Source organism: Ustilago hordei, assembly GCF_900519145.1.
Source record: "Ustilago hordei strain Uho2 genome assembly, contig: UHO2_contig_03, whole genome shotgun sequence".
NCBI classification, from domain to species: domain Eukaryota; kingdom Fungi; phylum Basidiomycota; class Ustilaginomycetes; order Ustilaginales; family Ustilaginaceae; genus Ustilago; species Ustilago hordei.
Genome location: NW_024545288.1, coordinates 645,017 through 672,484, shown reverse-complemented (window position 1 = coordinate 672,484; position 27,468 = coordinate 645,017). Strand labels below are relative to the sequence as shown.

The window sequence follows — 27,468 nt, the reverse complement described above, 5'->3', positions numbered from 1 at the left end:
TTTGTACCCTCAACCGACGAAAGCACCTTCATCCAGCTCCACGCCAAATTCGTCCCTTGCCATCTGCCTCATACTCTGTTCCAGATCATCCTCGAACCCACCTCTCTTTGGATCGCTCTTCCCCATCAACGCTGAAACCGGCGCTCTGAACAAATACCTCAACCAATGAGACAGTCCACTTCCAACAAATGCCAGATCCAGCACAAGTAGAGTCGTACGGAACCTGACAAAGTCCAATCTGTCTTGAATCCATGTTGAGAACCTTCCACCCAGCGTCGAGTTGACTGCTTTGCTGCGAATAGGCTTGAAGACGCGATAGAGGCTCGGGGTTTCCGTGTTTGCGATGAGTGCAGCGGCTGCGTGTTTAGCGAGGATGTTGAGTCGATTGACTGGTGAACCGAGGACTTGGTTATTCGCTTGGATAATGCGCATTGATCGACCCACAAATAGGAGTTCTTTGGGAAGAAGTTCGGTATGGACTAGGAAGCTTTTGAGTTTTTCCTTCATTTCTCGTTGCAGTTCCAAGTTGGTCTTCTTAGCATGTGCACCTTCAGCGCCACCTTGTTTCTTATCTTTGGGTTTGCTCCATGGTCGTAAAAGCGTAGCGGAGGCGAAGAGTTCGGAAGAGCCTTCTCCCATACCCCAACCAACCGTAATCTCGTCCAGAGTCTTGAGATCAAGTGTAAAGATCGCCTTCCATAGTTGAGCGTATTTGCGTCTGAAATCCTCGCTAAGCTCAACATACAACCCATGATCAATGAGCACTACCTGATGTTGTCCCTTCTTCCCATTCGGATGCTTCCTTACGAGAACATTACTCGGGTGTCCATCAGCCTGTACGAAACCATGCTGGAAAATTTGACTGGCAAAGGCTTCACAAACCGACTTGGAAACTTGTTTTGCTGACAACCCCCACTCTTCCAACTTCTCTCTATCTGTCATACGACACGTGTTACCGATCCATTCCATCACCAATACCCTTTGCGTACATAGATCCTTGTGGAATTTGGGCACGTAGCAAGTTTTCCTAACCAGTGCTTCTGGATCCGTCTCGATCGCCTGTTTTGCTCGGAGTGAATTGGCCAATTCTTGCTGGAAGAAAGTTTCTTGTTCGATCTGATCCGAAATGTACTGCCCACTGAACGCCAATGGTAGCTCGAAAATCCTCTCGTACAGCCTCAACAGGATGCGGAAAGACCAGAGGTCCCATTTTGCATACTTCCTGATATTCGGTCTTTGAACTTTCACCGCCACCTCCTGCCCCAATGTTCCCTCAGGACTTCCTTCTACAGGCTTCAACCTCGCCTTATGAACCTGCGCAACACTAGCTGCTGCAACAGGAAGCTCGTTAAATTCCGCAAAAACCTCTTTTGGGTCCGCACCCAATTCCGCCACGAGCACCTTCCTTACTTCCTCATAAGGCAACCTCTCCGCATTATCGAACAGCTTCGTCAACTGATGATAAGGCTTTGGCAGGATTGCAGCCTGGCAACCAATCGCTTGACCCAACTTAATGTAGAGACCTTGGTTCTTCTCGCAAACATACATGAGTTTATCTGCACATCGCTCGTGAAGGGCGTTGATGGATTCGAGCGAGTTTCGGTCGAAATTGAGTTTGTAGTCAAGAGCAATTTGAAGGCCGGCGTAGGCGGTAAGGAGGTTACGTTGGGCTGTGCGGGCGTTGAAGTATTCATCGATGATGTAGGCTGTGGCGAAGGAGGTGATTAGGAGAGTTGTTCGACGCGGCCATTTCGAAGTTTTCTTGGGGTCGTTGGGGGTAGGGGAGGAGTTGGAGGCGGTGATTGTGGAAGAGGAAGAGACGGCTCGTTTGGAGCTGAGTGAAGTGCGGAAGCATGATCGTCGAGCTGGTGGTTCCGAGCGTACGATGCGGGAGAGTGAGTCGGGAAGAGGTGCACGAAGGCCATGTGCTTTAGCTGCGTTGGCGAGGATGTCGGAGATTGCGATTTCGGGTTGTGTTGCTGAGCTGCCAATACGGATTGTTCGGATGGTGCTGACACTCGATGCTGCTTGAGCCAAGCTGCGAATGATTCCAGATCGAACAGCAAAAGGACCTGCCAGCTGCCTCAAAGGCAGAGGCGAAATTTTCGAGGCCATCATCTTCTCACTAACCTAGCGGTGTAGGTACTGCTTCGATCCTTGTACGAGCCGGTGGTCTAGAAAGTTGTATGGATTCCTGAACGGACCCTTGCGTCACGAGAAACTTGTGCAATGCTAGCAAGTTTGATCCATGAGCATTGTTCGAAGTCCTTGACGAAGGGTAGGCATTCCTGATGATCAGCATCGATAAATGATTTGCATCCGCGAAGGATTAGCTGATAACGCAGAGTATCTATCACTGTACCTCCACACTCTGTCACAACGGCCTTCGGTTAGATGACATGTTGACGGCATACTAATTTTGGCTCGTTTGCAGCTGTGTCAGGTCGTGTAAACAGACACATTGAGAAAAAGCAGCTGCGGAAGTCGGACGTGAAACCCGGGTTTTGGTAGTTAAGCTTGCGTTCTTTTGGGTCTTTGGCTCTTTCGTGTTCATGGCAAAGGCGAGGCTTGAACGAGGGCTCCATTCGTACTATCACCAACTGAAACACGACATGAAAGCCAAGCAAGCAGCCATGGCAGAGCAGAGCCAGAACAAAGGACTCGCTCGTCTTCACGGAGAATTTACCCGCCAGACCCATGAGAAAGAGAAAGCGTGGCTTGTGAATCTATGTGTGTGGGTGTGTGGGTGTGGGTGTGTGTGTGACGTGCTGATACAGTAGCTGCTGGGCGTCAAAGCGAAACCCAGAGACGACGCGTCAAATCTGAAATTGGTCCAAGCTCCCCTGGTACAAGGCAAGCGCCTCTCACGACCCAGGATCGATTCGATTGTGCAGATTTTGGCCTCAGTGCGACTCCATCTTTAAGCTCTCACCATCCTTCTCACAAGATCCTCTTTGTTCAATCACCTATACCAACTTCGACAACGAGCATCGTAGCGCGAGACACTGACCTACGTGCTCACCAATACCCGACACGACTTCTTGGCCCGACAACTACGATCTCTCTTTATCTTCTTCGACTAGTTGACTAAACCCGCAACTCGACGCGTTGTCATCCGCTTCACTACAGCAGGACTTCAGCTTGTCTTGTGCATCAAGCTCCTGAGTCATCTACACTCGCAAACCCTTCGTGCTGCATCGAGTCTGACCACCATCGACGCGACGCAAGGAACGATTAGCTGTCGACGGAATAGCCGGGCTCACTTCCTCCCAATCGAACACGGATGCTTTGAGCACACAACACATCCCCACACCCCGCGACTGACTGATGCAAGGCTCTGTCTTTCTTGCACGTCTCAGCCACCACTTCTCTTCGCTCGAGCGCGTTCTTTTTGGCCAGAGCTCAAGTCAGCAAAGTACCGATAGAGACACTCTAGTCTGCTGGTAGAAGATCGTGAACGGATAGATCCAGCGCAGAGCTTTCCTTGCCATCATGTCGCGCCTCTCAAGACAGGACTACCATGGCTACCCACAGCAAACACATGCTCGATGGTCACCCTCACCGCCTCTCAACCGTCTCTCGGCAGCGATGGACCCACGCCTCGCCCCTCGTCTCAGCAATGCAGCACAACAGGAGCTGCAACCGCCTTCGCAAGCAACACAGCTCACGTCTTCCCAACTTACTCCATCTTCCTCATCGATACCTTCCAATGTCGAGGTGGTCCAAGCGGTTAACTCCATGAGCTCTCAGATCACCAATCAGCTTTCCGTCATGGGGACGCAGCTCGCATCGCTGGTCTCACTCACCTCGAGACTCATCGAGATCTCCCAGATGCAGCTCGCTGCGACCGACACGGCAGGCAGAGCAACGAGTGCCGCACCCGGCTCGGGCGTTCCAGGGCAACCTCTCGGCTCACAAGACCTACGAGCAGATGTCAGTCCGGCCAACGGCAACGTCGATCTCAATCGTGCACGTGTCAATGGCACCCAAAACTCCTCCTTTCCCAACAGCAACCTCTCGACCGCCACATCAACAAATACAGGGCGACCTGATACACGGCAAGGCCAATTCTACCAAAATGCTGCTTCCAACAACTTCCGCACCACACTCGACTCTGCAAGCTCGACACTGGACAGAACGTTTGGCAGCACATTGCGAGGGGCTTCACCCACCCCAACCTCTGCATTGAACCACAGCTTGTCTGCCGCTACAGGGCGGGCGACACAGCAAACGACGCAGCAGCAACCACAACAGATGCAGCAGCCCCAGCAGCAACATCATATTCAATCACAGCCACAAAACTTGCAGCAGCAGCAACATTCGCAACAGCAACAGCCAGATCAATCCCAAGATGCGAATGATCTGCTTAAGAGTCGCTTGCCGAGCCCAGTCTTCCCAGATGACCCGATGGACATGTCAGCCGAAGTCTCCACTTCGGGTCATCAGACTCCAGCCCAACTCAAACGTCTTTCCACAGCAGGTCAGGGAGCGAACGACAGCGCACGCAAAGCTGCCAACAATTCAGAAGCTTCGTTGGGCGATTGGAAAGGTTGGCTCAATCGCACTTGGCATCCACCTCCTGGTCATCAGTCACGTTCGATCAAGTATCGTACCATGCAACAAGCTCGTCGGGCTCATCGGGATCAGACGAAGCGTTCCATGGCCACTCTCGGTCGTTTACCGCTGAAAGAATTCCTGGAGATCCGACCAGAGCAGTATCTAAGCGTACGTAAGACCGGTCGTAAGCTGTACCAAGAATGGCTGCTGCAAGAAGTTCGATTGGCCAAGCAACCTGAGGATCGAGTCAAAGCGGCTATCAATCGGCTCGAGAATGACCATCCAGAGCTTGGGGATTGTGAAGATCATTGGAAAGCGAGACAGTTGCTGCAGCAGATCATTGATAATGCTATCGATGAGGCGAATCTGCATCGCAAAAAGGAGGCGAGGGCGAGCAATGCGCATCAAGAGCCGACCGAAAGTACGCCGAGGGAAATGGAGAATGCACGAAGCACAGGTATGTTAGGTATGAGTGCTAGCAGTTCGTCTTCGGCGTTGGCAGATGCTGATCGAAGTTTGAGAGGAGATACGTCTGGACGGAAGGGGTCTACTGCTGGAGGTGCAGGTGCGAATAAAGGTGCAAAAGGGGGTGTTCAGAGGCGAAAAGCGGATCAAGCTGAACTGGATGATACACCGACACGGTTCCGACAACCGCCAAACCAACGCAATTCGATGTTGGGACCTGGTGGGAATGATGATCCTGCATCGTCGTTACAGACGCAGCAAGGGTCATTGTCGTCTTCCGGTCTGGAAGCAGCGCATAGTGGTCGTAATGTTCCACTCTCGGAGTATGCTGGCACATACAACAACGACTCTTCCACCATCGCCTCCGCTCCTTCCTCCGATGCTATGCAAGCTTCACGACATCACCATTTGCAACCGCAACCGCAGCAACACCATAACGCGCATCAACCTGATCAAACGCATAATGCTTGGGCTTCTCAAACTGCTGCTACTGGTCCATCGCTGTTCGGACAGTCGCAGTATACAAATACAGCACAGACTCTGTCTCATCAGCAGCAGCAGTATGGACATCATAGCCACCATCATAATTCAGGGTACCTGTCGTCGGATCCTGGTCAGACTGGTGGGCTGAGCGCGTCGAATTCAGGCTTGCTGGATGAGAGGGGTCATCAGTCGCATCTGAGTCCACTGGTGAATGGAGGGAGTGTGAGGATGCATCAGCCTCATCAACAGCATCAACAGCATCAACAGCATCAACAGCATCATCAGCATCATCAGCAACAGCCGCAAGCGCATGGAAATTTCTTTGATAATAGGGGGTATCAGTGATGCTATTTAGCCGCGCGGTATCAAATTTTTAGCGTTTTTAGAAACTGTAGCATGCATTTGGTCAAGGGTCTGGTGACAGCAGATCTTCCGGACGAGAACCACTACAGAAATTCGAATTGGCGTCAAGAAAGCATACAAATTTGTAGTCTTTTCTCCGTAGTCGCGTGCTTGACTAGGAATACAAATTCCTCTTACCTTTGCTTTGTTCTGCTTCGAAAAAGTGTTGTTACACGACAGGCTGGAGCGCGAAGAAGAGCGAAAAAGCACGTCTGAGAGTTGAGTTCAAGTTTCGCTCTGCGGGCCTGCCACCTTCCTCGAGCCTCAGCAGAGCGCGACTTTTTGCCTACTTCTTGGTCACTACTGACAAGCTTTTTGGCGTACGAGATGCAGCTTTTGCTGGCTGTGTGAATTGCACCCTTTTCCAGCTCCCTCGTCCTGATTACCATCACCCACCACGACATCCAAAGCACAGCTTCTTTTGATCCCCAAAGAAGCTCTGCCGATTCTGTCCAACTCTACACCTATCATGGCTACCGCCCCATCTCAGCAGGCCCAGAGCGGCTCTGCATTCAACCCGGCCCAGCAGCAGCGTCAACTCTTCGGCGGTGAAGAAGAGTTTGGTGACGAAGAAGAGCTTGGAGATGATGTCGATCTCGTCGTAGGAGACTACGGTTCTGCTCCCTTCGCCGGCGAAGCAGGTGCCGAAGTTGACGAAGCCCAAGCTGCAGCTCTCGCCGCCGCACACGCCCAAGCTCAACAACAAGCCCAACAAGCTGCTCTCGCCGCAGTCCCCGACCAAATCCGCAAGTACATCGTCCTCTTCAACCAAGCCGTTCAGAACAACGACGTCCAAGACATCTCCAACGCTTACGAGGGTACTTGGAATCGTCTCACCGACAAATTCTACGCTCGTTCCGAATGGCCCGAAGCCGAAACTATCGCCCCTCTGGTCAATGACGATCAGAAGTTCTTAACTCTTTACAGGGAGCTTTGGTACCGACACGTCTACTCGAGGTTGAGTCCGGACGGCGAGGATAGGTTCCACTCGTATGATAACTATTGCGACCTTTTCAACTTTGTTTTGAACAGCGATGGTCCTGTGGAACTCGAGTTGCCTGCTCAGTGGCTTTGGGATATCATTGATGAGTTCATCTACCAGTTCCAGAGCTTTTCGCAGTGGAGGAACAAGGCTGGTAACAAGGCTGAGGACGAGATTGCACTCTTGCAGGACGGTGGTGTTTGGAGCAGTTACTCTGTTCTCAACGTTCTCTACTCTTTGATCCAGAAGTCTCGCATCACGGAACAGCTCGTTGCCGCATCCAAGGGTATGGACCCGGACGAGGTTGCAGGCGAATTCGGTACCAAACCACTCTACCGCATGCTTGGCTACTTTTCCATCATCGGTCTTCTCCGCGTCCATGTCCTCCTCGGCGATTACACTCTCGCATTGAAGATGCTCGACCACATCGAACTCAACAAAAAATCCGGCCTCATCAACCGAGTTACAGCTTGCCACGTAACTGCATACTACTACGTCGGCTTCGCCTACCTCATGCTCCGTCGTTATCCGGATGCGATCAAATCCTTCACCCACATTTTGGTCTTTATCATGCGTCTTCGTCAGTACCACACTCGATCGTACCAGTACGATCAGATCAACAAAACCGCAGATCGAATGTACGCTCTTCTTTCCACCGCTTGCGCTCTCTGCCCTACTCGTCTTGACGAAAACATCCAGACTCAGATGCAGGAGAAGTATGGTGATCAGTTCAACAAGATGACCAAACGCGGAGCGGAAGGTTTGGCTGCATTCGAAGAGCTTTTCTTGTATGCTTGTCCCAAGTTCATCACCGGTAACAGCCCCCCTTACCACGATGAGGAGGCACTGGCGGAGTACAAGGAGAACAAAACGGGGTTCCCTGACCCAACCCAACATCAGCTTCGAGTTTTCCTCTCCGATGTCAAGACTCAGCTTTCTAACGCCAACGTAAGGTCGTTCTTGCGATTGTACACTACATTGGGAACCGACAAGTTGGCTTCGTTCTTGGAAATTGACGAGGAGGAATTGGTGGAGATGATGATGGTTATGAAAAACTCTACCCGCTCGCTCAAGTGGTCTTCGGGTTCGCTCCTCGAGGGCGAAGTAGTCAACACAAGCGATCTTGACTTTGTGATTGATACGAACATGGTTCACATTGCGGAGAGTCGTGTGGGTAGGAGATACGGAGATTGGTTCCTCCGTAACGGAACAAGAATGCATGATGTGCTTAGCAACATTCAGTCTAAACCGTTGCCTATTATTAGTAAGGAGGCTCAAGATGAAGCTGCTGCGGCAGCGGCAAAGGAGGGTCAGGATGGAAAGGATAAGAAGAAGTCAGGTTGGGCTGGTGCTGCCGGTGGTAAGACTGGTGGTGCTTTTAACCATGGCACTGGTGCAAGGACGCAGGGTGGTGCTCCAGGTGGAAAGCCAGCAGGAGCTTGGGGTAGCAGTGCTGCTAAGCCTTCTCTTGCTGCCTAAACACCCAACTTTCGCAAATGATCACATTAGGTCCAGTGGCGACCTGAGAAAAGGAGACTAGCTGACCTCTACCCTCTTCCTCCTGTCATTCATTCATCTTCACTTCCCTTGCCAAAATAGTAAATACATTCCCATGAGTCCGAGTTGCCCCCTCCCTGTGTGTGCTGACAAGTTAGCTTTCAGAGTGTCTTGGCAAGAACAGATTGTTGCCATGCCTTGGTTGACGTCCTAGGGTCCGCACGCAACGAGATCCGTACGGGCCGATACACCGATCGCAGCGACATTGTTTGCTGCCTAAACTCACATGACAACCACTCCTCACCCCACCTCACCTGAGTCGCACAGCACAAACGTGGCCGAACGAGCTTGAAAAGTTGCATGTGATCATCAATTAGGGTATAAAATGCAAAGACGAAAACAGATACAGCATTGACACTGCAACATCAGATGCCGATAGCACCAACAAAAATGACCGGCCGATGATCAGATCTACCTTCCAGAATCCTCATCTCTCTATCGTCCAAGCTCTTGTACAGCAGACACTCAATCCTGCCTTTCTTTGGACCCACAATCTCTTCTTCTTCCTTCTCCGCTTCGTCTTTCTTCTCTGCCTCAAGATGAGCGCCGACGATCGAAGCATGACGATGGGAGCGCAGAGCAGAGATGGCAGGAGCAAAGAAAGATGGTAGGTGGTGGGAAAGGCTATCCATCCACCCAACCTTGTCTGTGATGGGCTGAGGGTTGTGGGCCGAGTGCGAGGAGAACGTGCGACGAGGACCGGCAGGTAAAGCCGGAATTGATCTAGACGGTAACGGTGGAGTGGGAAGCGGGCTAGCGCCGTTACTGTGCAATGCAGCTGCGAAGGAAGCGGAGCGAATCGGAGGCTTTGGCTCGTTGTTCGGCTTGACGGGTGATGAAGCGGCGGAAGATTGGCGTGGCGGGATGACCACACGAGCCTGAACTTCGCCTACTACGGGGGAGGCAGTAAGCTTCTTCGCTGCGCCATCGAACCTGTTGTCTCTCTCTTCAACTTGACTCGGAAGATCGACTGTGCTGATGGCTTTGTTCTCCAGCCCGGCTAAGCCTAAACCTGTACCGAGTCCCAATCCGAGACTTGCCGAAGTGGGAAGCACATCCATGCTACCATTCTTGATGGCCCAGCTGTTATCCTTGTTCGGCTCATGAGTGAGATCCGAGAAGGTGAGACTTGGGCTAAGAGCCTTGGCGTGATGGCGGTGGCGACTGGGATGCAAGAATCGCTGCAGAAGATGAGGTGCACGAGTGCGTTCGACACCAGCTAGTGTTCGGGTCTCTGCCCTAGGGCTCGACGACGCTGGTGGCACAGGAGCTGCTGTGGTGGTGTTGGACCTCTCGCGTCTAAGCGTGCTGCCTTTGCGTGTGACTGGGTCAACCAAGCTTGCCTCTGGTACCATTGATTGTTCTGACGCAAAAGCGATGCTAGAGCTGCCTGCAACGGCTGCGATAAGGCCACTTGAAGTACTTCGTTGCGCCTGCATGTTGTGACGACGCTCTGCTGCGTGACGTAGCGGCGTGATGAGCGCATTCGAGAGAGCGCTACCCACTCTGGAGCCTAGACCGGTCTCGTGGGTTTCAGCCTTGCCGATCTTGGCCTGATCGCTGTCATCGTCATCCTCAGGGTCGACTGGCACTGTAGAACGGAACAAGACTCGATCGCACCACGACGGCACCCTCTGCTTGGCACTTGTATCGTAGGGTTGCGCTTCAAGAAAGTCGATCTGCTCCGCCGTGGCTCCCGTCAAGTGTGGGTACTTGGCCTCTCTCTGTGCTTTTGCAGCTGCAAGAGCGGTTGCTTTGGCGAACTGCAAGGAGGATCGACGAGGTCCTGCAAGCACGGGCGCTGAAGCATTGCTACCGTTCTCATGATCAATGGATGAGGTATGACCATCCATGCTCCATCCGCTTCTGAAGCCTGCCGTCTCGCCGTGATCAACACTACTGAGAGCGCCGTCGTTCGACAAAAGACTGCCTCTCCGACCTCCTGTCGTGAAAGAATGCTCGTCAGTGTACAGCGTGGACGAGGAGAACTCGACAGCAGAAGATGGCATCGAGCTGACCGACTCGACAATTGAGTTGTTGTCGCTCGAGAAGGAAGCTGGCATCATTGCCTTCCTCGGCGAGTCAGTCAGAACGTTGAGCCACTTCTTCTTGCCGCCACCATGCTGGTTGCCCGATGACACAACGTTTCCCAGCTTGTCCTTGAGGTTCGAATTGGTGGCACTGCGGACCATCTCCATGATCTTGATCTTGGCTTTGATGGCAGCACCTTGCGAGAAGAAGCGCGGACCTTGTGCAGCACTCGTGTTTTCTGCGAGCTGACGCTGACGTTGAAGTTCGATCTCGCGCTCGCGTACAAATGCTGGGTCGACACCTTGCGATAGACGAGCCTCTTGCGTCTGATGGAAGTTGTTGGCAAGGCCAGAGGAAGAGGTGACCGAACCGAATGCGGAGGATGAAGAGATCGAAAAGCGATCCTCATCCGAACGATCAGCATCCTGCCCTTCGCTAGACTCCACCTTGCTATCCACTGTGTTTGGCGAAATGCCGTGCGCTGCTTCGCTACGTGCGGACACGTCCTCGACATCCAGCTCGGTTGGCCCTATGTATGACATGTTGGCATCTCCGGCTTGCGCATCGAAGCTGACTGCGCCTTCTTCTGGTATGACACTTTCGCCAAGAGGTGTGGTACCCAAGTCAGCCGTGGCAGGCCTGCTCGAACTACCAGCTCCAGTTATGTTGGCGTCAGGGATATCCACAGCGTTCCGTATCGATGTCAACGTCTTGTTCCTCTTGATCTTGAGCGTCTTGAGTACGTCGTACTTGTAGGTGGGCGGAAAGTTGATAGGAGCTTCTTTGAAGCCTTTGAAAGCGTCACCTTCTTTGAGCACCTTACCAAGCTGGTCGAAAGCAAGTGCCTGGTCGTATTTCTTGTTCATCATCAACCAGTCAGCATGCTGACGCGAAATGTCGATGCGGAAATTGAGATCGCCGAACCAAAAGGTGTGATCGAACTGCTCAGTGATGTCCTCAAGTCGAGACCGTGGGTCACTGGAATCCAGGAAGGAGTCGACTTTGAGCGCTGCCTTGACCTTGGCGACATTTGCAAGTCGGAGAGCAACCTTGTCCTCGTGCGCTGCAAGATGTGCGTTTACGAAGAGAAGTCTGGTGGTGCCGAGCTTGAGCGAGATGCCGACACCGCCCTTGTTACCAACACGACCAGCTAGCAAACCTGACTTGACATGCGATCGAGATGCACCCCGCACTCGATCCTTGCAGCCGCGCCAGACGTAGACAGCCATGTAGCAACCCATCATACGCTCCTTGATGACGAGCTCGTAAGGTCCAAGAGCCTTAGGGATGGCATCGGCAAATGCTCTCTCATCGCCTTTTGAATTGGCGCCCGCTGCCTCGTGGCTGATGCTTGCCACGCCCGGAGGAGCAGGAGAGGCTGAGTCCCGCGGTATTCCACTGCCGTTGGCCGTGCTTGGGTAAGGCGAAGGAGTGCGAGACGGAGTTGGCGGTTCAACATGGACTTCGGTTGCCGCAGGAGAGACGGACGGAGAGGTCGGATCGGCAGCACTTGCGAGCTTGTATAGACTGTGAGATGAGCTCATACGGCTCATAGCTGGTGTACCCGGAACCGCAAGTAAGCCTCCGGCGCTGGTGGAAGCCGGCAAGCCGGCATGGTCACTAGATTGTGCGTGTGACGCTGCCGGTGCGGGAGCTTGTGTGACTTGGAAGAGTTGATGGCCGCTCTTAGGCTGAAGAGCCGTGGGTGAGAGGAGGACAGGAGAGGCGACGCATTCGGCATCAGTGAATGTTGCAGGGCTAGAGCGACCTGTCGCTGCCGACTTCTTGACGAGCTCGATAGGATTCAGGTTGAGCTTAGGGACAAGGCGCTTGCGCTTTTCGGCACTTGCCGAACTGGCAGATGGATCCGCAGGAAACTGACTCGGAGCGTCAAGGAACGCATTGAACCCCTCAAAGGTGCTCTGATTGGGCGTGCCTGGAACACTGGCGCTCATGGGAATGCCGATGGGACTCGCTGCACGCGAAAGCTCGGGAGTAACGCCAGCAGACATGGACTGCATTGGCGTGTTGTGGTGATGGTCTGTGAGTGACCCTTTCGAGAGTGCAAAGTCTTTCTTGGCGGTCGATTGCGAAAGAGCACGGGCAAGACGAGCGCCACTGATGAATGACTTCTCCTTGTGATCTTTGTCCTTCTTTGCGGTCTGGTTGCGAACGAGCCAATCTTCGCAGAGGTCGCTCCAGCCCTTGCCACCAATGTTTGGCCAGACAGCTGACTTATCATCAGTACCGGCTTCATTGAGGGGTGTGCTGAAGCCTGGCATGGAGCTGCCACCAATCCAGGGCGATGTTAGAGGCTGACCGGGGAGCGCCATCGAGAACGGGCCAGAGAGAAAGGGGAAGCTGTTGCCGTCCGATGGGAGGTTAGCGCCTCCCCTGGCAGGAGTCTCATCGACGGTGGAGTGCGTTGTCTTACTATCATCTGCCGCAGCGCTAGGCAGAGAGTCACTGTCGCCGGACCGTTGCTTTTCCTTGGCTCTGGACGGCTTGTCCCTGTCCTTGTCCTTGCTCGCATCCTTCTCCTTCTCCTTCTCCTTGTCCTTGTCCTTGTCTTTGACTGCACGATTTTTCTGCTTCCCAAAGTCACCGAGCTCTCCAGCCATACCGACGGAGGTTGCTAAGCGCTTTCCATCTCCCCATGGACACTCTTGGCCGGCAATGGCAAGAAGATGATACGGATGCGAGTCGTCATGCGGGAGTGGAGGAATACGATCGGCTCTTGGCACATCCTCTTGGCCGACGACATGTGCACCTTTGCGCGGTTTCTGTTGTCCATCTGTATCGGATTCCTCTTCCGCGCTGTCGTAGCTAACGTCCCAGTCTGGGTCTGGTGGAACGTATTGACCTGCTTTGCCAAGGAGGACCTCAAGATCACCTTTGGGCACGCTGTCGTGCATGTTCCAGGTGATAATGCGCACCTTGATGGAAGGGCGCTGTCGCTTCTGCTTGATCGGAGACTCGTCTTGTCGTTCCTGTGCTGCAGCAGTTGATGGTTGAGCGTTTCGATCGGCCGAGAAACGGGATGGATCGAGACTCGAAGCACGGGATGGGCCCGAAGAATGTGAACCGGAGCGCGGGCTGCGTGCACCAACACGATCAAGATTGGAGGTAGTGAGGGAGCGAGGCAGTGCTGCTAGCTTTAGCGGAGGCGAAGTAGCAAGAGCAGCCTTCGATGTCGAAGCAGACGGAGAGGGCTGAGTCGTGTTTTGCAAAACACTGATAGCACCCTTAGATGCTTTGCATTTCAGCGGCGAGCTGTTCGATTTCTGAGAAGACGGTGAAGCATGATCGGCACTATTGAGCGATGTCGAGCTGGAGAAGGCATCCGGATTGGTGGGATGGTGGCTCCCGGTTTCGGAAGTAGGAGATAGAGCAGGACTTGAGCCGGAGTGTGATTCGGTATGCTGGAGAAGTGCGTGAAGGCGTGCGCGAAGATGAGGCTGGTGATGACTTTGGTGTGGTTGGTTCGCATCAAGGTTGGTCGGGACGGAGGTAGAAGAAAGCGCTGGACTAGCCATGGTTGGCCGAGGAGGCGCTGAGGGTGATGAGGATGCCATGCTAAGCTGCGGTCACGCTCGAGGTCTGCCGCACCAAGACGAGCATGAGGTTGCGATAAGCAGGGTGAAGGCTATGCTGTTAAACTATGTAGCTAGCGCATTGTGAGGCGTTGTGACAGCTGTGATCGTAGGGCTTTGATGAAGTTGGTTGCTATGATGTTTGAGCAGGCAAGTGTCAGTGGAGCGTTATTTAGTGAGCAGCAACAAATGTGAAATGCGCGGGGAAGAGAGCCAAAATATTGCCTAGATTTCACTCACACTCAACTTACTCCTGAGCCACGCGTCTCACCGCTTTGTTCTGCGTGAATTCTGATAGTTGAGAGAAAGAAAGAAAAAAAAAGAAAGAAAAAAGAAGAAAAAAAAGGGGGTCTCAAAATTCACTTTGAAAAAGCAAAGTCTCAGGCTCAAGCCTCGAGCTGTCGATCTTCTGGCTGCTGAGGTTGTAGAGATCCATGCCCCCATTCAACTTGAATGTAAAGGCAAGGATGAGACATCATAGCTGGTACCAGCATGAAGAATGCCAATGCAGTCAGGTCAGGCTTAGAGTGTCTTCAACAAACTTTCCCTGCAGCCGCCGGCACCTTGTGTGTTTGCTGAATGGTCAACGACGGTCTCAAAACCTTGCATTCACATTGTGCATCAACAGCCGAAGTTCACTCAGGGTCGCAAATTTTAGGGTGCACAAGGCAAATCAAGGCAAGCAAAACCTCCTCGTTTGTGCGAGGTGTGCATGCTGCTTTGGTCTCGCTTCTGCCTGTTTCCTGTCGGCGTTTTAAATTTTTCCTTGCAGCTAGCGTCACTGAACGTCAACAACTCGCACTAAACCAACTTGCCGAGTTCACGTCTCTCAAACCCAGGCACAGACAATGTGCAATGTCGATCTCTCGATGCTGGCTGGAACCGATCTTCTTTGCAGCAGCCTGGGAAGGTCTGCGTCGCACCAAAAATGCGGTTCAGCTGCTGAATCACTGAGTCGAAAGTGTGAGATGATGATGGCCATGCGGCGACTTCGAACACTATCTTCCCAAAGATAAAAAAGATACTGTGTGCGTAGTAGTGGTCTAACAAGTACCACCACATTTGAGCGTCTAGCGTATTGACCGAGAAATTGGCCGAATGGTTGCCGGATACCCCGCACTTCGTTACACAAACGTTCAGTCTCCAAAGATGACACTCCTTCATGATTGCATACCACCAACACAGACCGCGTTCATGCCACAAGAATGTCACAGATAAGTGCGGAGCAGATTCGGCGACACTCGAGCCCCAGCGACGCATGGCTTGTCGTCGAGGGTGGCGTATACGACGTCACCTCGTACCTCGACAGTCACCCCGGCGGCAAAGCGATGCTGCTCAAGTACGCCGGCAAGGGATGCCACGATTGCTTTCAAGGCAGAACACACTACCTCAGCCCTATCACAGCTGCCTCAGCACTCCTACAAGGGTCGACTGGATCTGCGAACCAAAAACGGTCATACACAAGATGACGAGGTACATAAGCGACTTCTTTCGGATTCGCACACCAAAGTACTCGAAGCACAACAGCGTCAGAGCGGAAAAGTTGCGTCGGCTAGAAGACGGCTTCCAAGGCTCAAAGACCTCACCAATCTGGACGACATGGAAATTGCCGCTCTTATTGTCCTGCCACCGCTAGCATCTGCCTTCTACGCATGCGGTTCAGACACTGAGGCCAGCTTACAGGCCAATCGTCTCGCTTTCTCTCGCTATTACTTCAACCCGCGCGTGCTAAGACGGGTTGATACGGTCGACACATCTGTCACTCTGTTCGGCAAGCCATACCCTCTACCCATCATGGGCTCGGCTGTAGGGAACACTCACATGGCCGGTCCTGACTGCGACTGGCATCTCACCAATGGCCTAGCCCAGTGTAAACTGCCTCACATGGTTTCAACCTTCGATCTACAAAAGCGAGCCAAGTCCGAGAACATCTTTGCAGACCACTTTCTTCAGCTCTACGTTCAGCGAGACCACGCCACTTCTACTAAGCTCGTTCGGCAAGCGGTCAAAGAAGGTGCGCACGCCGTCTTTGTGACGGTCGATGTAGCTCAGATAGCCAATCGTTAGAAGGATCGCAAAGTATGGGCCGAAGCTCATTCAGCTACGAACTGGCCCGAAAATGAGTCGAGATGAACGACTGCCTTCGGTTCTATGATCGAGAGAGCCGGACCACAGTGTGAACCGCCTTTGGTGTCGACCGTTATCTGGACTGCAGAATGAACTGCCTTTGGATGGCATCAGGTAGCTTGTGATACAACACATGCACTAGGTAGAAGCAATGCTCTGCAATTGCAACTGTTGATGGAAAACTACTAAGTATACTTATGCTGAAGTGATAACTAGTAAAGTGTAAGGTGTAGAGTGGATGGCGATCCACTTGACTGCTATGATGGGGAGCATGGTTATATAACCATTTGCCAAGTGTTGCCAGCGACACTTGCTCCTGCTCTGAAAGACCTCCTCCAACACTGCTCCTCCTCCCTTGTCTTGCCTGTCTTACAATACCACTTCTTAGCACTGCTTCTCTTGCCTCTTGCAGATGGAGAGTCTTCATGCTGCTTCATTACCAGATAGGGGCCTTTCCCACCTCATCTGAGTGGCAACCCGCTCCCCCTTTCATCTCACCCATCCTCCTGCTCTGAGTTCATCATGGAGTCGGCCCCCTGCTTCATCAGGGTGGCGACCCCAATGTCCTCGCTGTCTGTCTTGTTGTGCAGACCGTGAGATCGGCGTCCTCCGCAAGATCTGTTGTACGATTAGGATACAACAGGTTCTGTCATAGGACCGGATGCGCAGGAGGATCTGGAAACGTATGAGGAGTGGCGCAGGAATCGTTGGATTGGGCCAAATGAGGGTCCAAAAGCCAAATCCATCATGATCAGTAGTAGAGAGGTCCTACAACAGATCTTGCTCAAATTGGTAAGAGTGGAAGCTTACAGCAAAACCTGCTGGAATCAGTAGTATTGTGATCATGCAACAGATCTAACTAAAACTGGCAAAAGGATGTCAATATCATGGATGGGTGGCAATGACATCTGGGTCCACTGCCAATGAAGCAGGGGACCTGCTTGGTAAATGAAACCAGGGCTGGTAGATGGGAGAAATGAAAGGGGGGTGCAAACTGTTGCTCAGATGAGGTGGGAATGACCCCTGTCAATGATGAGACAATGTGAAGACTGTCCATCTGCAGGAAGCACGAGACACGGTGCTGACGAGCAGCACTGTGTCAGCGGTCGCACACCCAAAACCTGATGTCTGTAATAGAACTGCATCTATTACAAATCCTGTCAAGATATGCAACAATGCTTGTGGTATTATGATTCTTGGTGAGATATGTAGTAGAGACATCTCTATCACTTTTCTTGCTTGAAGATGCAGTAATGGTTTTGCTATTGCAGGTTTTGACTAAATGCTGTGGACACTCCATCCAGAGGTAGCTCAGCACAATCAATAACTGATATGAACTGGTACTAACACCAAGGTCTGGTGTGATTGAGATTGTTGTTGTCACCAACATGAGTGTCCAGTGTGTCAACTGAATGCTTGAGGTGATCCCTGGACCACAGTGGATGACTGCCTTCAGTTCTATTGTTATCTGGACTGCAGGTTTCTATGAACCACCTTTGGATGTCAGTGAGCAGCAATACAACACACATGCTATGATGGAAGCAATCTATTGAGATTGCAACTTGCTGACTGAATACTAATGTATACTTATGTGTAAAGCTATAACTACTAATGTATGGTGTAGAGTGGATGGAGATCCACTCAACTGCTATGATGAGGAGCATGGCTATATAACCATTTGCCAAGTGTCACCAGTGATGCTTGCCCCTGCTCTGAAAGACCTCCTCCAGCACTGCTCCTCCTCCCTTGTCCTGTCTGTCTAGCAATACTGCTTCTCAGCACTGCTTCTCTCACCTCTTGTGGATGGAGAGTCTTCATGCTGCTCCACCACCTGATAGGGGCCTTTCCCACCTCATCTGAGTGGCAACCTGCCCCACCTTTCATCTCACCCATCCTCCTGCTCCGATTTCATTGTGGAGTTGGCCCCCTGCTTCATCAGGGTGGTATCAGGGGGTCCTTGCCACTCATCTCCAATGGATCTGTTGTACAGTCCTCCTTGTCACTGATCTCTGCAGAATATGTAATACTACCCTGTTTACCACAGATCCTAGCAAGGCCTGTGGTACCATTATTGCTTGTGCCAATTTAGGTCAGATCTGTCATAGAGCCTTCTCTTTTACAGATCTTGGTGACCTCTATTGGAGCTCCCTCAATTGGCCTGATCCCTTGTGTAAGCGGTCGCGCGCCAGAGACTAGCTGAGGTTGATTGAGTAAGGACTACTCGATATGATTCACCTAAACATAACCAAGCATCGTTGCCTAGTAAGTCTCAACTGACTGCCTTGAACACTCTGTTCAGAGGTTGTGCAGCACAGACGTTGTTTGTTGGTGAGTGAGTGATACACCCTCCCCTACAGTATGAGTGTTTGTAGTACTGTTGATAATGCTCTTGGACATCATCTGGACTGCAATATGCTAATCGCCTACAGAGGATGTGAGTTACTGGACCACTGGTGTGAAACACCACCTACAATAACTGACTGGACTGCTGGTGTCAAGCAACACCACCTACAGCAAGGAACTGGACTGCTGGTGTTGAAGAACACTGCCTACAGTAATTAACTGGACTGCTAGTGTGAAGAACACTGCCTACAGTAATGAACTGGACCGCTAGTGTGAAGAACACTGCCTACAGTTGTCGACTAACAGTGATACAACACACACGTTGAGAGTCATTGCAAGAGCACTGCTATTGTGATGATATGTAACCAAGTAAGTATAGAGTAAGTAAGTTGAGTTCAGAGTGGATGCCGATCCACTCATAGGCTATGGTAGAATGAGAGTATTTATACATCTGGTTGGTGTTTTCCCTTGACACCTATCCTGCTCCTCTTGAGGGGCCTTTGTCCCCTGTTAGGCACTGCCTTGCCCTGCTGGCATCAACCCCTTTGATACTGCACTCCTACTGTTTGCTCAGCATAAGGGTTATGCAACACTGCCCTCTCACCTACATGCTCTCCTTCTGTCTGATGTGTGATGCCCCCCTTTCGGCATGGCCCCCCTTTTGACTTAATCTTGTGAATTCCCTTTTGAACCTCATGACCATACCCCCTGGTCATGTGGTCACATCAGCACAGTTCCATCTTGACTTGTTCAGATCGGCCGACTAATTGAAGCATGCTGATCTGACTGACTCCATTGTTGGCACAGCTCCGAATACTTGCTTGGGTCAGCTGACTAGTTGAAGCATGCTGATCCGACTGATTCTGACATCGGCACAGCTCCGAATACCTGTTTGGATCAGCCGATTAGTTGAGGTGTGCTGATCCAACTGCCTCCATCATCAGCACAGCTCCGAGTACTTGTTCAGATTGGCTGACTCATTTGAAGTGTGCTGATCCGGCTGACTCTGACTGATCCCATGAGATCGATCTGGATTTCTGGGGTTTGATTGATCTCATAATTCATGTGTGCTGCCAACCCGATTAATCTCGTTGATCCCCGATGGTTTTTGACTCTGATCAATCTGGCACACCCTTCATATGTTGATCTTCTGTGCACCCTTCATATACTGCTCCGTTACGTGACATTATCATAACTGCCGCTGATCATTTGGCGCACTCTCTTGCGCAGGCCAGCCGTCCCTGTGACACCTTGATTCCTGTGCTCCCTTCATATGTCTTGATGGGTTTTCCTGCTTCCTGCGCATCCAGACCCATGACACACCGCAGGATGGATAGAAGGGATAGAAAGGACAAGGAGGAGGAGGAGCAGTGCTGAAGAGACATTCCAGAGCAGGGTGCAATGTCGCATGGTGACATTGCGAGAATGGTTATATAACCTCGCTCTTTGTCATAGGTGTTGAGTGGATCCCCATCCACTCTACACCATACATTACTAGTTATCACTTCAGCATAAGTATACTTAGTAGTTTTCTGTCAGCAAGTTGCAATCACATAGTATTGCTTCTATCATAGTGTGTGTGTTGTATCACCACTCACTGACATCATGCAAAGGTGGTATTAACTGTGGTCTGGATATCGATCAACACCAAAGGTGGATCATACTGTGGTCCAGCTCTCTTGATCATTAGAAACTGAAGGCAGTTGTCCACTGCAGTCTGGGGATCACCTCAAGCACTCAGTCAACACACTGGACACTTGTGTCAGCAAAACAACAGCAGCAGCACCAGACCTTGGTGTCATGTCAAGGTATCTATTGATTAGCAATCATGCTGAGCTACCTCTGGACAGAGTGTCCACAGTGGTCAGTTGAATTCTGCAATAGTAATCAATCTATCACATATCTGAGTGAGAAAAGTCATAGAAGGCTTCTACAACAGATCTCAGCAGGAATCATAATAAAGGCCTTTTATCACAGATCTCAATAGGATTGGTAGTAGATGTGTTTCTACTACAGATATCAGGTTTCAGGCATGCAACCCCTGACAATGAGCTACCTCTGGATGGAGTGTCCACAGCAGTTAGTCGAAACCTGCAGTAACAATCAAGCTATCACATATTTGAGTGAGAAACATTATAGAAGGCTTCTACAACAGATCTCAGCAAGAATAATAATAAAGGCCTTTTACCACAGATCTCAATAGGTTCAGTAGTAGTTGCAATTCTACCACAGATTTCAGGTTTTAGGCATGAGACCTCTGACACTTACCTGTCGAGCCCCCATTGCCCAGGTGGCAGCCAATGCCACCCTTCCTTCCACCCATGCCACCCTTCATGTGATCCTATGTTGCATTGCAATTCAAGTGTTGTTGTTGTACTTTGATATAGTGAAGGTCCACATCTATGGTGGACTGGTCTGCTTGTCATGTGTGTGTGTGTGTGTGTTGAACAAAAATTGACTGAAGCTGTTGCCTCAAAATTTCAAAATTGAGAGGGGAACTTGGCTGTTTCAGCAATTTTGAGTCCAGAAACTCCCAAGTCCCCCTCCATTTTCGAGAGCAAAATTGGCCACTTCCAATCCGAGACCTAGGTGAATTTGACATGTATGTGAACTACGTTACATGCCAAATGTGGGAGTAACCTTCTTCATGATCTAGCTTGACAACAAGCGTGATTGTGTTGTACCCGATCTTTGGAAAGATCTGTTCCATCAGATCCCCGATTGTGTTTATGTCAGCATGTATCATCATATTGGATCGCTTCCTTCGGCAAAGACAGGAGGGGGAAAACCCCCCCGATAGTTGAGCCGGAATGAAAATCGGAAAAGGGCTCGCACCATCTGACCCAGCACAGCGCATTGTGGTCACTCAGCGGCTGTTTTCAACCCTTTAACCGAGCCTTGAACCCTTGCTTTCCATCCTCAAGTACCACAAGTAAGGCTGAGTCGATCTCATGCTTCTATCACACTACCTCAATCACCAACGACGCCGACATAGAAGCTTTTGAGCTCGTCTTCTCTGAATTCTAGCCAAAGACAGACCACATGTCGCAGGTCCCCGCGGCTTCACAGGCGTCATGGTCCTCCATCACCTTGTCCGCCTTGTCTTCGCTTTCCAGTGCTGACGCGGCTGCCACGACAGCGGCAAGTGCAGTCAAGTCAAGTGCAACCGTAGCATCTGATGCTGCAACGGCAGCTACAGCGGCTGCCTCGTATGCTGATGAGCGCAATCCAATCATTGCCCTCATCGATGGACTTCTTCGAGTCGTGCTAGCCTCGCTCAACCTCATTCGAATCTTGGCCACTTTCTCGACCATTACCGTTCCTAGCTTGGTCTACACCATCCTTCACTACAGTCTAACGCTACAGCTCAACTTCCCCTCACTGGCTCTTCTATTCCTCACGTCGCTCGTCTCGGCCTTCATCTGGCTTCGATACCGTCACCTCAACAAGTACGAGCGTCTCCGTGAAGTGCCACTCACCCGAGACGAAGGATTCAACCTCAATCCAGATGTAGCCTCGGCAGGAGGTGACAACGATCGTGGCAGCTTTCACAACTACCTCGACGATTTCCTCCAGGCCATCCGCATCTTCGGTTTCCTCGAAAAGCCCGTCTTCCACGAACTCGCCAGACATTTGCAAACTCGGAGACTCGTTGCCGGCGATAGCCTTTCACTCGACACCGACTGCTCCTTTTACATCGTCATCGATGGTCACGTGCAGGTCTTTGCTCCTTTGCCTGCCAGTACAGCGAGCGCTGTCGGCCAAGACTCTGTCGAGGATGAAGACGATAGTGGCTATCAGCTGCTCAACGAGGTCGAAAGTGGAGGTACGCTTAGCAGTCTCTTCACTATCCTAAGCCTTTTTACCGAAGATGTCAAGCTCTCGTTTGGTGACGATGACTCTTATCTTGGACCACATCACGCCGGCGCATCCAATATGGACCGTCACTTCGGCACCAGCGCAGGACCATACCGGTCACGAGGCAGCAATAGGGGCACTGCCGGTGCAGAAAACTTGACAGCGCCAATCTCTCCTTACTCCTCAGCCTTCAACGCACCATCTCAGACAGCTGCTCAACTTCAGCTCAACGCTGCTGCTCTCCGCAACGTCCCTGCTGCCATTTCCACCGAAGGCGCTGTGGAAAGACTCGGCGGATCTGCCATGCGTGCTGGCTCCAGATCGTCTCACTCGCGCACCGCTTCTTCCGGAACCGGCTCCATGACTGTGCAAGATGGCGACACGAGCACCATCATGGATCCTCACGAGAACCTAGATGACAATGGCACAAATTCTCTTGGCCATGCTCCAGACCTTCAGATGCCTCCAGCACAGGCTTCGGCTCCTTTCTCTCACTTTGCACCTGGCTGCAATGCTTCTTCAGCAGGGACGTCAATGTCCAACGTACCGAGCTCGTCGCAGTCTCCTCAATTCCGTGGACGTGCCACATCGATTCATGCCTTGCATGAAGGTCTTGGCGGACCCAGCACGCCCGGGTCCGTTCTCAGCAATATGAGTTATAGCGCGCACGGCCATTCGGCTCGTACTGGCGATCCCATACACCGACAAGGCGCAGGGACTGTTGCACGTGCTACTGTCGACACCACATTGGCAGTCATCCCTGCAGAGGCCTTCAAGCGTCTCACCAAGAAGTTCCCGAACGCAGCTGCCCATATTGTGCAGGTTATCCTTGCACGACTTTCACGAGTCACGTTCCACACTGCACACAAGTACCTCGGCCTGACGAAGGAAGTCATGCGCACGGAAAAGTCGATCAACGATCTCGCTTGCTTCCCGCTGCCGTCCGAGTTCTACGAGAAGGGTGGCATGGACAAGCTCCGCCATCGCTTCCTACCTCAGCCCACCTCTAAACGTGATTCGACGTCCGTCTACGGCGATGATGACTACTTCCGCAACTTTCAGGAATGGACTTCTACCACTCAACGCAGCACCACACCCATGCCAAGCGCAGCGCGCGACACTGATGGAACTAGCAGTTCGCCAAGGGTAAGAATCGTCACAGAGCAGCCAAACCTCACATCAAGCCCGAAACAGACAGATAGAAAAGCTGCTCCGCCTTCTCGCATTTCGACTGCAAAGACGCCATGGGGCCATCCTGACCCTCCTCTCAAGACCCCAACCGCACGCAATATGGTTGGACCAGGTGATCTGCTCAGCATGGCCAGCCTGAGTGAGAACGGATGGCACAATAGCGGCTTTGATATGCATTCGGCTCAGCCGACTCCGCGCGCCAAGCCATGCTCTGTTTCGAAACTCGAACCCTTCCACGGACCTCTGCCTCATCCCATGGACGACTCTACCAGCGGCACCAGCCCACGATCCGGTGTGTCTCCGGTTCCTAGGCGCAACGGGACAGCTGGCAGCGATGTTATGGATGGCGACTCACCTTTCTCGCACATCGGTCTAGCGCACTTTGATATCAAGAACGAAGTCATGGACTGCATCGCTAAGAGTATCGGTCTCGCTCAAGCTGCCAACTCGCCCATTGCTACCAGCTACCAAGCTAGTCCGCACATTAATGCTCAAGACTCATTGCTACAGCGATCGGTATTCAAGTCGGCCTTCAGCTCGCTCAGTATGCTTGACGCCGCTATGGCCGAAGAGGAGAGTATGACCGGCACCAACAGCTCCATGGCTGGACATGGACCATCAGGTTTCCACCTTTCCGACTTTGAGAACGAAGTCGAGATCAAGTTCTTCCCAGCTGGAAGCACGCTGGTGAAGGCTGGAGAAAGTCGGGCCGGGTTGTTCTACGTCATCGATGGCTTCTTGGACGTCCTGCTGCCTGCTGAAGCCAATGAGCTGGAAGAGGAGGACCGGAAGGTGCCCAGCAGCAAAGCCAACGCTAAAGGGCGTAGCGCTGGTCTCACGCCACACCTGGATAAAGCCAGCTCGCATCACAAGGCTCCCTCGACTGCTTCGTTGTGCACGGGCAGCACCGATGAGGCTTCCTCTTTCGATGTCTCCGCATCTCGATCGCACCGCAGGGGCACCGATGCTGACCGCACCAATAGCGTTGGAAACAGCGCTACATCATCCCTGCATCGGCCTCAGGCGCCGGAAGGCTCATCTTCGTCGACATCGTTCGGCACTCTTGCTGGTGGAGCGCGAAGACGTCCTATCGAATCAGCCAAGGTCGGCAACGCGCTCGACGGCACTGGGGGTACAGGCAAGTCCAGCTCACGCAAGCCTAGCATGACCTCGAACGGGACGGCAGGCACGACTTCGCATCGCCCTTCGGATGCAACCGTTACACAGACTCCTGCCTCTGCTAGACCTGCCCCTCGTCCACTACTGAACCAAATCCCTCGTGCCACCAATGCACAACAGACCAATCACCGCTCAAAGGACGGCAAGCGCTCCATCTTCACGGTCGGACGCGGAGGCATCGCGGGCTATCTTTCAAGTCTGCTCGGTACAGCGAGTTATGTCGACATCACAGCCAAGACCGATGTCTATGTCGGTTTCTTGCCCGCACATGCCCTTGAGAGGATCATGGAGCGTCGTCCCATCGTACTGTTGACACTCTGCAAGCGATTGTTGAGTTTGCTTCCACCTTTGATCTTGCACATCGACTCGTCGCTCGATTGGCAGCAAGTGAACGCCGGACAGGTCATCTATAGGGAAGACGACCCATCGGATAGCTTCTTCATTGTCATCAACGGTCGATTGCGAGCCATCACCGAGAAGAGTAATGGTATCGAGGTGCATAACGAGTACGGTCAAGGCGATAGCGTTGGCGAGCTTGATGTCATTACCAACTCGAGGCGAAGGACCACACTGCATGCTATCCGCGACTCAGAGTTGGCCAAGATGCCTTCAACGCTGTTCAACGCTATCTCGGTTCGACACCCTGCGATCACGATTCAAATTTCTCGCATCATTGCGAGAAGAGTGCGCGCTGAGTTGATCAGAAGCAAGCAAGAAGGTGCTGCGCTGGGTGCACCTATCCCTGGTCTACCTGATCTGGGCAGGAACAACCTCAACCTCAAGACGGTGGCCATTGTGCCAGTCACACGCCAAGTACCCGTCATTGACTTTGCAGCCAAGCTACAAGCTGCATTCGACGACACGATTGGCGGTCGAGCCATCTTCCTCGATCAAAGCAGCGTGATGGGTGTTCTTGGTAGGCATGCCTTCAGCCGGATGGGAAAGTTGAAGCTGGCCGGTTGGCTAGCTGATTTGGAGCAGAAATACAGGATGGTAGTCTACGTGGTGGATACGCCCGTCTCTTCAGCTTGGTCTCAAACCTCGATCCGACAGGCTGATTGCGTCTTGATGGTCGGCTTCGGAGATGAACCGGCCATGGGCGAGTACGAACGCTTGCTGATGAGCGTCAAGACCACCGCCCGCAAAGAGCTGGTCCTGCTTCATCCCGATCGAAGTGTACCGCCAGGCTCAACGAGAGAGTGGCTGAAGAACCGACCCTGGGTTCACGCACATCATCATGTTGAGATGCAAGGTTTGAGTGGATCACATGGAGTTGCTTCAGCCATGTCGCACGGCGGAGATCCAAAAGCCGTCAAGGCTTTGCGCAATCTCAAGCAGAAGCTCGAGACGTCGCTGCAGAGATATCGAAAGACTAAGACTCCGCTTTCTGCGTCGGGCAGGCCACATCATGCATCGGACTTCGCAAGGCTGGCTAGAAGATTGTGCGGCATGAGCATTGGGTTGGTGCTTGGAGGAGGTGGTGCAAGAGGGTGTGCCCATCTAGGTGTGATCCGAGCATTGGAGGAAAGAGGCATTCCGATCGATATGGTCGGTGGTACATCTATCGGTTCACTGGTTGGAGGGCTGTATGCGAGAGAAGCGGAGATGGTCTCGACTTTTGGACGTGCGAAGCGATTCGCTGGTCGCATGGCTTCTCTTTGGCGTTTCGCATCGGATCTCACCTACCCAGTGGTATCCTATACCACGGGTCACGAATTCAATCGCGGTGTATTCAAAGCTATTCAAGAGACGCACATCGAGGACATGTGGATCCCATTCTTCTGCAACACCACCAACATCACCTGGTCTCGAATGGAGGTTCACACCTCTGGCTATGCTTGGCGCTATATCCGTGGGTCAATGACTCTTGCTGGTCTCATCCCGCCCTTAGTCGACGAAGGAAACATGCTGGTCGACGGAGGATATGTTGATAACTTACCAGTGACAGTTATGCTGGCTATGGGAGCACGCTCGGTATTCGCAGTAGATGTAGGTTCGATTGATGACACGAGTCCACGGGCTTATGGAGACACTCTTTCAGGCTGGTGGGTCCTGCTCAACAGATGGAACCCTTGGTCTGACGCTGGCAAGATTCCTTCCATCCCCGATATTCAAGGTCGCTTGACGTACGTCAGCTCAGTCAAGACGCTGGAAGAGGCCAAGAAGGTCAAAGGTTGCTTTTACATGCGCATGCCCGTGGAGGAGTTTGGTACGCTGGCTTTCGGGAGATTCGATACGATCTATGAGAAAGGCTACAAGGCAGCCGTGGAGCTGTTGGACGGCTGGGATAAGGAGGGGAAGCTGCCGAGTGGTGTGGAGAGAGACGAGGATGAGTATGATGGTGAGGATGAATCTGGAGGGAAGGGTGGCAGGAGGATGAGGAGGAGAGGTGGTGGAGTCAGTGCTAGGAGGAATAGTATTTAGACCACACATACCCTGTCACGTTCCGACCTCTCGTTCTTGTCGCAGACTAATCTATTGTTTCAGCTCTTACACCTGTGAGAACTAAGTTGTAGTAGCTCGTGCAATATGTCCATGTGTCCAGTGTTGGCAGGAAGCAGGCTGAAGGTTGTGTCCGTTGAAAGACGGCGCCATCATTCAGTGATGGTGTTTCTATTTCTTGGCCTCAATTGTTGTCCACCTTTCCTCTCACCCTAGAAGCGTGTTCTGAAATTCGCCGACCTCACGACGTCGAAAGCC

The 27,468-nt window shown here is 52.2% G+C and overlaps 6 protein-coding genes across 6 annotated transcripts; 4 read left to right on the top strand and 2 right to left on the bottom strand.

Annotated features, from left to right (window-relative positions):
* Nucleotides 1-9: 9 nt before the first annotated feature.
* On the bottom strand, nucleotides 10-2,118 carry UHO2_01842 (uncharacterized protein; the record flags this gene model as incomplete). The annotated part of the gene is made up of 1 exon (XM_041559279.1): nucleotides 10-2,118. The coding sequence occupies one exon, from the start codon at nucleotides 2,116-2,118 to the stop codon at nucleotides 10-12; it is 2,109 nt and encodes a 702-aa protein (XP_041415213.1).
* Nucleotides 2,119-3,492: 1,374 nt separating this feature from the next.
* On the top strand, nucleotides 3,493-5,850 carry UHO2_01841 (uncharacterized protein; the record flags this gene model as incomplete). Its single annotated transcript, XM_041559278.1, has 1 exon — nucleotides 3,493-5,850. One exon carries the CDS (start codon nucleotides 3,493-3,495, stop codon nucleotides 5,848-5,850), a length of 2,358 nt encoding a protein of 785 aa, XP_041415212.1.
* Nucleotides 5,851-6,376: 526 nt separating this feature from the next.
* On the top strand, nucleotides 6,377-8,368 carry UHO2_01840 (uncharacterized protein; the record flags this gene model as incomplete). Its single annotated transcript, XM_041559277.1, has 1 exon — nucleotides 6,377-8,368. One exon carries the CDS (start codon nucleotides 6,377-6,379, stop codon nucleotides 8,366-8,368), a length of 1,992 nt encoding a protein of 663 aa, XP_041415211.1.
* Nucleotides 8,369-8,811: 443 nt separating this feature from the next.
* On the bottom strand, nucleotides 8,812-14,052 carry UHO2_01839 (uncharacterized protein; the record flags this gene model as incomplete). Its single annotated transcript, XM_041559276.1, has 1 exon — nucleotides 8,812-14,052. One exon carries the CDS (start codon nucleotides 14,050-14,052, stop codon nucleotides 8,812-8,814), a length of 5,241 nt encoding a protein of 1,746 aa, XP_041415210.1.
* Nucleotides 14,053-15,275: 1,223 nt separating this feature from the next.
* On the top strand, nucleotides 15,276-16,137 carry UHO2_01838 (uncharacterized protein; the record flags this gene model as incomplete). Its single annotated transcript, XM_041559275.1, has 2 exons — nucleotides 15,276-15,350; nucleotides 15,475-16,137. The coding sequence occupies 2 exons, from the start codon at nucleotides 15,276-15,278 to the stop codon at nucleotides 16,135-16,137; spliced, it is 738 nt and encodes a 245-aa protein (XP_041415209.1).
* A 5,445-nt stretch (nucleotides 16,138-21,582) lies between these two features.
* On the top strand, nucleotides 21,583-27,192 carry UHO2_01837 (uncharacterized protein; the record flags this gene model as incomplete). The annotated part of the gene is made up of 1 exon (XM_041559274.1): nucleotides 21,583-27,192. The coding sequence occupies one exon, from the start codon at nucleotides 21,583-21,585 to the stop codon at nucleotides 27,190-27,192; it is 5,610 nt and encodes a 1,869-aa protein (XP_041415208.1).
* Nucleotides 27,193-27,468: the final 276 nt, after the last annotated feature.